Source organism: Haliotis cracherodii, unplaced genomic scaffold (assembly GCF_022045235.1).
Source record: "Haliotis cracherodii isolate W230 unplaced genomic scaffold, xgHalCrac1.p SCAF_1, whole genome shotgun sequence".
NCBI classification, from domain to species: domain Eukaryota; kingdom Metazoa; phylum Mollusca; class Gastropoda; order Lepetellida; family Haliotidae; genus Haliotis; species Haliotis cracherodii.
Genome location: NW_027266264.1, coordinates 49,324,157 through 49,334,907, shown reverse-complemented (window position 1 = coordinate 49,334,907; position 10,751 = coordinate 49,324,157). Strand labels below are relative to the sequence as shown.

The 10,751-nt window shown below is 42.9% G+C and overlaps 1 protein-coding gene across 1 annotated transcript; it reads right to left on the bottom strand.

Moving 5' to 3' along the window:
• Window positions 1-1,627: 1,627 nt before the first annotated feature.
• On the bottom strand, window positions 1,628-8,176 carry LOC139465038 (uncharacterized). The gene is made up of 6 exons (XM_071246725.1): window positions 8,063-8,176; window positions 5,736-5,885; window positions 5,225-5,315; window positions 3,236-3,380; window positions 1,966-2,141; window positions 1,628-1,770 (listed from the first exon to the last, which is right to left on the bottom strand). Exons 1-6 carry the CDS (start codon window positions 8,153-8,155, stop codon window positions 1,700-1,702), a joined length of 726 nt encoding a protein of 241 aa, XP_071102826.1. The 5' UTR covers window positions 8,156-8,176; the 3' UTR covers window positions 1,628-1,699.
• Between the last annotated feature and the right edge of the window lie 2,575 nt (window positions 8,177-10,751).

The following is a 10,751-nucleotide window of genomic DNA, read 5'->3' as shown; positions in this document are numbered from 1 at the left end:
TACCGCCAGCGTCAAAGAAACAATAAAACTTTACTTAGTATATATAATGAACCGCAAAAGAAACGTCACCGTGGATAGATATATGAGAAACCAAACACTGTAAACATACTTTGAGACATATTAAAAAGATGAAACTTGGCAAAACTGATTATCAAGGTTGAAATTAAAGTGTCAAATATTTTTAAAGTGAAACACATCACTAGTCTCTGAGAAAATGGCATCACCAGTCAGTATCTCGTGTGTCCGCCATGTGCCTTGATGACTGCCGTGCAGCGTCGATACATGGAATGGATGAGGCGGTTGATGAAGGCCACAGGCACTTGTGCCCACAATCTGAGGAACGCCTGACGCAATTCAGCTGCAGTTGTCGGCCTTGGTCGGGCGTCATTCAGCCGCCTTTGAATCTCGTCTCAGACGTGCTCAATGAGATTTAAATCGGGACTGATGGCAGGCCACTGCATGGGGCACGGGCGTTATCATGCTGAAACTTGTGGTTGCGGCGACGTGCCAAATGAGGTATGGCGTGTGGTCTCAAGACTTGACCAATGTACCGAGCTGCTGTGACACCATTGCCTCTCCCTGGACCGATGTTCTGGAAAAAAAAGACCACAGGGCCGACCCTCTGTGCAATACCAATTCCACCCCACCCATGATGCTCGGACCACCCAACGAGTCTGTGACAGTGGAGGTGTCTGCTCGTCAATCGTCGACGCACGGTGTCTGCACTAATGTGTCGCTGGTGTTTCCCCATGGTCTGACGAGCAGTTTCCGCAGCAGTAACAAAGCGATCTTGAAGATGCTGTCACACAATCTGACGATCATGACGACGGGTGGTGACCCTTTGTCTTCCACTACGTGGTCAGTCATCTGTAGTGTTGGTGGTCTGGTCCCGTTGCTGGAGCCTGTATATGACCTTACGTGGACTTGAAAAGCTTTGGCTACTTGCCGGGTGTTTTGTCCAGTTTGCAATCGTCCAAGGACTTGGTGTCGCTGATTTCTTGTCAATCTTGGCATGTGGTAGCAATTCAATAACGAATGTAAATCACTGGATTGTCTGGTCCAGACTCGATTATTTACACCCGCCGCCATATAGCTGGCATATTGCTAAGTGCGGCGTTAACAAACAAACGAATGAATGTTATCCGATCTAGGTGGATTTTTATAGGTCAAGAAATGGGGGAACGCATGTGCATTTCAATTTGCACGGAACTCACGTGCATCGGGTTACCATGGCCGTTGCCGTGATGCGTTTGGGCGGTCGTTTTTATTGTCATCTGCTTTGTTTTTCATTTTTCCTGACAAGGTAATGTTAAATTTTAGACATTTGAATGACAACTTTTCATGCAATATTACTTGGGATGACGTTTCTTTTGTGGTTCAGAATAAATACATGTCTTAGATCTGAGCGCTTTATCGGCCCCGGGGCAGAGAAGTCTTGTATCACTCATATGTTCAACGATCCAAATTCATTGGTTTAAAAGTTTTATTCTTCATCTGTCACCACCATTTATGTGGATTTTATGAAAGTGACAAACGTCTACGACTTGCGCCACCATGGCTTTCCTCTTATTCACTCACTTTAAAGGACCCAGAATAATGTTATAAACAAATCAATAAGAAGAACTCGGTACGTACAATCTTTTATTGTATGGAGAATGGTAATGCTTGTTAAGACACAACACATATGCCACATGCATCTCTATGCCGTGGGTAGGCTGGGGTCAAGCTTAAACTGCACCTGGTTTTTGCCATGTAAAACCACATTATTATCTGAAAAAAGACATTATCATTGTTGAGTGCAAGGATTTTTAAAGACAGAATAGATATTCCCTATGACATAAACATGGACCAGATGAATATTGAGACTTTATATATGAAATATGTTACCCGAATGTATTAAGCTCTCCAGATTAACACGAATTGATACTAGTAGGTTCGGGATAATGAAGGTTCAGGAGAACTCACTCAAGTTGGGAATGATGTCAGTGACTGTATCTCCATTGGCTGCTGTCAGCTTCACAGGAACACCACCAGTTTGGTCCACTTGATGTCCGTTTGAAAGTTCCCAGAATCCATCGGCGGTGTGCTTCATGCTGACGTAATGTCCGCCCTGCATCATTTCAGCTTCGGTGACCGGTATTCTAACAGATACAGTTTAATCTTATAGCTATAAAACGCATGTCCTGTTTATAAAGAACAATTTCAGACAAGTGCGTGCCATAGGAGAAAGATAAATGACAAGCACAAAACAAAAACCATTCGAAATAAAATTTCAAATGATCAGCCTACTCTGTTAGTTTGACAGCTGCAGAATGCAACGTGATCATTCTTCGTGTATGCCCGAGGCTATGTGCCACAATTTCTATATTTATGTCCTTGTACATATATCCGCGTCTCTATATCAATGGAGGGGGGGTAGCCTAGTGGTTAAAGCGTTCGCTCGTCACGCCGAAGACCCGGTTTCGAATCCCGACATGGGTACAATGTGTGAAGCCCATTTCTGGTGTACCCGCCGTGATATTGCTGGAATATTGCTAAAAGCGGCGTAAAACCAAACTCACTCTTGTTTAACCTATGAAACCTATGATTATGGTTTCGAATCCCGGTTCGCCCCGATTATGTTTCTAGGTTTGTCAGCACCATACCCGTGCTCGTGGGTTTCACCGAAGTGATAAACGTCTGAGACCTGCATCATTTCGGGCTTTCATCCCACATTAAGCTGACACGCCGTGATATAATTGGAATAATGTTAAAAAGCGGCGTTAAACCCAACTCACTCACTCACTCTTGTTTAACGCGGCACTATTCCAGCTATATGACGGCGGTCTGTAAATAATCGAGTCTGCACCAGTCAATCCAGTCATTGACATCATGAGCATCGATCCATGCAATTGGGATACGATGACATGCATCAACCAAGTCACCGAGCCTGACTACCTGATCCCGTTAGTCGCCTTATACGGCAAGCATGGGTTGATGGAGACCTATTCTAGCCCGGATCTTCACGGGTCTCTGTGTATCTATGTCTATGTCAATGTACCAATGTCACTATTTGTAAGTATATGTCAAGCCAATGTTTCGTTTCCTATTTCACGCCCTAGCCTTATGTCAATAATTTGGGGGCTCTAAAATATCACCAGAACTTCTCATTACTGTTTTTTAATTTGCCCATTACAAATTATGTATTGTTATCTTCGAGTGTATTTTCTACAGACATAAACCTCAGGGCACTTACCGGGCGTTTCTGACTTGCAGTTTGATGTAGTACGGGTTTGTACCCTGGAACTTGTATTCAATCTTAGTATTTCCAACTGGACACTGCACGGCTTGGATCTCTATGTTCCAGCGTCCGTCTCCAGACACGGCAAAGTCCAGAGATCCTGGAAGCATGTTTATATCATGGATCTTATCGGTTTAAACATCAATGGATAATTGGAATTCACTCTCGTATCTCATGTTTGCTTGTCTGATTGATTGATTGTTTTATTTGTTTAACGCCGCACTCAGCAATATTCCAGCTATAAGATGGCGGTCTGTAAATAATTGAGTCTGGACCAGACAATCCAGGGATTGATATCATGAGCATCGACCCACCTAATTGGGATACGAGGACATCAATCAAGGAAGTCACCGAGCCTGACCACCCGATCCATTTTGTCGCTTCTTACTGTAAGGTGAAATAAGTTCAATGTCGGGTTGAAGATTATTGCACAAATATAGCGACGCGCATGCACGTGTTTGTAGCTGCTTGTACTACTCCGGACTAATGCCGAGTTTAGAGTGATGACCCACTGAGATTCCGTGCCGCAGTTTAACATGGACACCGCCCTAAGACATTGAATACCAACTCCGAGCCGACCAGTCCTTTTTTTAGCCCCCTAATGCCGAGCGCCTGGCAGAGTAACAACAAGTACCATACTTAAACGTATTTTGGTATGACGCGGCAGGGGATAGAACCTAGGGGGCTTCCATAACCAGGGCGGGCGCTCTACCACTAGACCAGGAGGCAGTCGCCTTTAAAAACAAGCACAGACGCATGTAATGTGTCTAGCATTCATATACATACACGCACAAAGCGCTATGAAAGTACAAAATACTACAAATTACGTCACAGGGTAATGTCACGTGTTTGAAAGTTTGTGGTACTGTATTCTAAAGGTAGTCCGAAAGAACTTTAGGTAATGCTAGGTGTTGAGACGTTGGCCGAGTTTGACATACTATATCCCAGAGACCTGTAAGGAAACCATCTTGTACGGATAAGGCAAGCCAGTTTTGTAATGTATGAGCAACGATCCACAGATTTGGGTACGATGGCACACAAACATTGATGTCATACTTTGTACCCGATTCTCATTTTAAATCGGTTCCACTGGATGCATGGTACTTGGGACTTAGTCTTCCCAGGGTGTTGCTTCTTGGGACAAACAAAAGTAATTATATACATGTGGCTAACAAAAGCACTGCATGGACACTCTCACTCCGGACTCTTTGACATCAGTGTCGTTCTTGCCCATGAAATATCCAGTGCTGATGGGGGCACGGGTGGCTCAGTGGTCAAGGGCGCCGCGATTCGCTGCGCAGAGTGGCGTTCATTGGGCACGCCATAAACCTATGATTGTGGGCTTGCCCCGATTAGATTTCTAGGTTTGTCAGTTTCATATCCGTGCTCCTGGGTTTCACCGAAGTGATAAACGTCTGAGACCTGCATCACTTCGGGCTTTCCTCCCACATTAAGCTGACACACCGTGATATAACTGGAAGCGGCGTTAAACCCAACTCACTCACTCACTCTAATATCCACTGAACCTAACAGTTATTTATTTACTATTTATTTCCATTACAATTCCTTATCATCAGTAGACTGCCTCCGTGGTCTAGTGGTAGAGCGTCCGCCCGGAGAGCGGAAGGTCCGGGGTTCGATCCCCGGCCGCGTCATACCAAAAGACGTTAGAAGATGGTACTTGTTCCGGGGTAGAAAGGGTCTTCAGAAATCCATCCTTGCCGTAAAAGGCGACCGTGCTTGTCGTAAGAGGCGACTAACGGGATCGGGTGGTCAAGCTCGCTGACTCGGTTGATACATGTCATCGATCCCAATTACGAGGATCAATGGTCATGATGTCAGTCACTGGATTGTCTAGTCCAGACTCGATTATTTACAGACCGCCGTCATGAAGCTGAAATACTGCTAAGTGTGGCGTTAAACAACAAACACACATTTACTGACCAGCATGACACTCTGGACACAGGTTGTTTGCAAAGACGAAGAAATCCCCTGTGATGGGACTGTTTCCAGAGCCTTTCCCCGACCCATGAACCTGCATTGGGAAATCATATCAACAGTTATAAAACATCCCTCACTAATAGCTTCATACATTGTAGACTTCGTTTACAAAGAGAACATCACACACATTATAGTTATCATATGGACTGAGAACACTGATTCAAGCGTGATAGTGCCTTACATCCATTCTGCGTTATCATCATGGAAGCAGCACTGAAAGGGGAAATTTCAACAAAACCTCGATAAACCGGACAACGGTCTTACGGACGATTATATGAGTGGCGTCTGTACATAGTAAAATGTATTTAGCCATATATAGGAAACATAGTCCGTTGATACAGAAAATTGTAAACATCAGTGTTATCCCGAAATTTAACATCTTTACCTCTGAAATGAGGCATGCTTAACATGTAATCACAGTACATGACATTCCATGTGAGACAAGTACGTTTACCTTGAAACACATTCCGCATCCGAAAGAGTCTTGGAACTGTGGTTTGTTGAGAGCTACTGTATACTTTATTTTGGGGCTGAGGGCTGCTGGTGGCAGGCTTGGTGGGTTGTACTGGCACATGCCTGTGTCGGTGTGTCCGTAGTATGTGCCCTCAATAAGAACATAATCCTTAAGATCAGTTTTAAATACAGTAAACTACGGTTATAACAAAGTCAAAGGGACCACTGATTTTAGTTCGTAATAACCGTAGTTCGTTATAAGCATATCTACATCACAATAACAACAAATAGCCGGGAATAAAAATTATGTTCGTTATATAGGTCAGTTCGTTATAAGCGTGTTCGTTATAAAGGTAGTTTACAGTATATCATTTCTGTTGGGGCACGACCATTTGTTATTCTGGTAGTTGTGGGTCTGGGAGTTTTTATCGAGATCAGGTATTTCTTCAGCTACAGCTACACACCATATATCTTGTACTTAAAACTATTAGCCTGACTTTTTAAAAAGAAAACAACTTGCAACAATGTAAATTTTGTGTCAGGCAATATTTTTTCCAGAAGTTTCGGGAACAATTTATTTTTTCGATAAAACCCAGTCAGCATATATTCCAGCTATACCGTGGCAAAATACACCTGGTTGTGGTGGGTAGTATGAGGCACGGATGTTCGGAAATCCAAGGTCCGATTCCCCACATGGTTAAGCTCGGTGCCTCAGTTTGGCGTGGGTAGTATTTCAGAATTTTAGTAACATTCCGACTGGTGAATTTAAGCATGTCTGCTAGTCTGTAGACACAGCATCTAACTCTTTTAAGATAGTGAATGTATTTTTCAAGTATTTTCATAGATTAACATATGTCGTTACAGTGAGTTAAAATTTAAGGCACCTGAACACCATATGTTAACCTATCCCATTTAAAAGGACGTGAAACTGAGAATGACAGATTTAAAGTCAAATTGTCAAAGATACGGTTAAATATTTCAAACACTTTTCATTTGATCGAAGAAGAAATAAATCCCAGAAAATGCTTGAAACATATAGTTATGCTTCACTCTGTTGGTAAAGAAGGAGATATTGTCTGTCACAAAAATATATTTTTACGAGATGTTTTTTAAAATAAATTATTTAGCGACATAGTTGTATTGATTATGTCGTACTCCTGATGACCCGATGCAGATCGAGTAGTGACACAAAGACATATCAGTAGACATCTATAACCCACTTTGAGAGGACACAGAATTCAGGATCACGTGTCTTTCACAACTAGGGGACACAATACATGGCTGCGTTTGTCCACCTGTACTGTACCAACGAAGTAAGGATAAGATATATCGATTAACAACTTCTTCATTACAAATAAGGGCGACGTGCTGGTGTAGGTTCTAACACCGTTATCAAGCAAGTCATGTACACAATATGGTTGACGAGCATATATACAGGTATGAGGCAGTGTACAGTTGAGCAGATAGGGATGTAGTTACAATAGAGCGGAGAAGCCTGTTATGTACACAAGACGGGGGATATAAGGTAAACATCTTGACAGATGAACCCAGCAGCATATACAAAGGGATCATGACTGATTGGGGTCTTTGATGAGTTGATGGTACGCAGGGGGGTGGGGGTGGGGGTGGGGGTGGGGTGGGGGTTGGGGTGAAGCAGCCTTGATGACGGGTGATTGATGGTTGGAGTCTTTTTATGTTTATAGCTTCTTGGAGTTTCCTGATTTTGAAGTCTTTGAAGTTGGTGATGAGGGCTTTGACTTTGTCCCACTGGATCCTGTGGCTGGGGTTGTCATGGATGTTGTCTCATAGAACTGACTTGGAGTCACATTTGGAAACCGAGCTTTGATGTTCTTTAATTCGGGTTTTGAAGGGCCCCTCAAAGAAGTTAAACCAACTAGTTTATGATTCAAGTGATCTATTCTGTTGAGCCACGACCACAAAGTATTGAGGATGGTCGTTGACAATGTCGGCACACGTGTGACACTGACACGGTGGAAACTGATAAGACACATGACGAAAATAGCAGTACGTTAACAAGAAACATATTTGTTTGTTTGTTTGTTGTTTAACACCGCACCCAGCAATGTTACATCTATATGGCAGCGGTATGTAAATAAATGAGTCTGGACTAGACAATCCAGTGATTGATATCGTGAACATCTATCCACGCAATTTGTCACGATGACATGCATCAAACAAGTTAGCGATCCTGACCACCCGATCCCGCAAGTCGCTTCTTACGACAAGAATATTCGGCTCTTACGACTTGCTGAAGACATACTCTAACCCGGATCTTCTCGGTTCAACAAGAACATGATCATAACTTACATCTCCTGTGAATTTCTGTTGAAATAAACTGAGGATGCCCTGGTTTGTAGCACCAGCTGCGAGACCAAACAATAAGGCAGACAAGTAGAACATGGCTCCCAGCAATCTCTTCTAGCCGCGTTATCAACCAAATATTTATATCCAACGTTGCTGACCTTTGCCATGGCCTCGTGATACACTGGAGGGCTTTTCTATTTCTAACTCAAGGTTTATCTATTTATGACTCATCTAAATGCACGTACGGATTTCACGTACTTGAGATACAGATGGTCCATTAACGGCAGTCAAACCCGAGATATCTGCCAAAATGAACTGAAACGATTTTTCTGAATTTGAGTCGCTTGACAGACGGATCGCTATATTGTTGCAAAATAAATGATGTGATGTAAGATCTTAGCTTACTCTGAGAATAAACTGTACTGTTATAAAAATATGTCTGGTTCAATAGTGACATTACGCCTCACCGATCAGAGTTATGTCCCTTTTGATGCAAGATCAACTGGAATGAGTTCGGGAATGCCAGGAACTTGTTCCTTTGATTTGGAAAAGTGGCGAACTTTACCACTTTGGCGTATCATCCAAATTCCAGACATTTCACAGCCGATTAAAACGACGTGAAACTCTCAAACACATTGGACATTGGAGAAAGTTGAAGGAGTTTAAAGCAGATAATGTTCGAGTGCCCAATGATTGTTTCGAAAGGGCGATTGAGATAAGGGTTGATAGTCGACACTGAGCGCTGCCACCGGTAAAATCTGAACTGTCATGTGACATCAACGTTGATGGACGAGCCTCTGCCCACAAACAACGACATGTTGTTGTCCCGTAACTCTGAATTTCCGGACGTTATAATTAAGAACGTGAAATATAATTTTAAGGACTTGACAGCGTACCCATTGTTCTCTAGTCCGGGCACTTGCCAGGACTAAAGAGGTTCAGTTGTTACTGTAACATTGCTGACTGACGTAAAACAGTTTCACGCGGTCCCCTCAACGTTCAGGGTCTTGTTCGACAAATCGGCCGCTGTGATTTCATGCACCACCAATCAGTCTCATAATAAAGAGGTTCGATAATTGTACTTGTGAAAATTGACCCAGGTTGACAATAAATCCCTTTCCTGTAACAACAGGGGGATGGTTGGCCCAGTCGTCTAACGTGCCTGAATTCAATGTGACGAGTTGCGTCCCTTATACGAAACCTTTGTGATGGGTTCGAATCCCAGTGTCACCGTGATTAGGTTTCTGTGTTAGTGATCACCATACATGTGGATCTCACCAATGTGGTCTTACATCTGAAAGTCTTCCACATCAAACTTGTGATATGATTGGAATACAGCTAAATTGTACCCAAGAAGATCCGGTGTAGAATATGGTCTTCAGCAACCCATGCTTGTCGTAAAAGGCGACCATGCTTGGCGAAAGAGGCGACTAACGGGATCGGGTGCAGATCTTGGTGGTAGTAGCAAATATTCAAACGTCAGGATCGCTTGACTTTGGTTGATGCATGTCATCGTATGCCAAATGCGTAGGTGGATGCTCATGATGTCAGTCACGGGATTGTCTGGTCCAAACTCGATTATTTACAGACCGCCGTTATATAGCTGGAATATTGCTGAGTGCGGCGTTAAACAAAAAACATTACGAGGCCGTATCTTGGCCAAAAACGAATACGAATCAATCACCTGTGAATAGCGTTCATAAATATTTTACAGGCGTTTCATACATTTACAAAGAACACCTCATGGAGAACAGCTCGTCAGTGATAATCATGCGCTGTCACTGTGTTGGCCAAAATGAAGTGGCCCAACATTCTGTTCAGGGCGGATACGAGTCCTGTACAGATATTCTTTCATTACAAATATCTAAAAACACCAACTCCCAATGGGGATTCTAGAATAGGTGACTTCGCAAATAGATTGGTCAGGTTAGGTGACACGGTGATTCCGTTTCGTCGTACCCAATCGCTACTTTTTGAAACAGTTGACTCTTCAATGTTAGAAAAAAAAACGGGAAAAAAATTCCGGTCGCTAAATATAAATCCTTTTAAAAGACCCGTGTCTAGTTGTGTTTGTTGGTTGGACAAAAATAAAAATCCTACACCCCTCCTCACATTTCAGAAACATATCCCAACAATTTGTTTATATGAAGCCGAAGTTACTTCTCGAGTTAGTTACAGGTGTTCAAATAAACAATTATGTGCACTAAAGGCATTTTATGTTAGGAGCAAAGTGTTTGTAACAAATGGGCTACCTTATCTATATCAGAATAGTAGGGCTCGATACTGCTTGGCAGACGAACGCTCTTTTCGCCGTTGAGAAATATTTCGCTAATCTATTTATAGTAAACCAGGCACCTAGTCCCTGTTGCGTTGACCAGTGCCTTCATCAGTAAACAGAGCCATGATGACACATACAACACACCCTCGCTCTGTACCGACATCACATTGCTTGTACGCACACACCGTCTAACACTCCAGCTGTGGCAGACATCGTCTTCATCTGCCTAGCTAGTGCAGCAAACAGCTGCTGTAAAATACCATCACTCGTTGTTTGGGACGTGTCAGTTTGAAATGAATCAATTTCTTGAACCGCGTAATTGGCATTTAAGAAGGGGGTGCATTTTTAAAAAATAAAAGGTAACGTAGTCATTTCTCTGTTTGGGTGGAGCTTTGGGTTACTGCATAATGAAGA

Excerpts from the sequence above, each read along its gene's own strand:
- LOC139465038 (XM_071246725.1), bottom strand. The coding sequence starts at position 8,155 with ATGTTCTACTTGTCTGCCTTATTGTTTGGTCTCGCAGCTGGTGCTACA. Across the intron at positions 5,886-8,062 it reads AACAGAAATTCACAGGAGAT|GGCACATACTACGGACACAC; the intron begins GTAAGTTATGAT and ends GTTCTTATTGAG. Across the intron at positions 2,142-3,235 it reads CTGCAAGTCAGAAACGCCCG|AATACCGGTCACCGAAGCTG; the intron begins GTAAGTGCCCTG and ends TGTATCTGTTAG.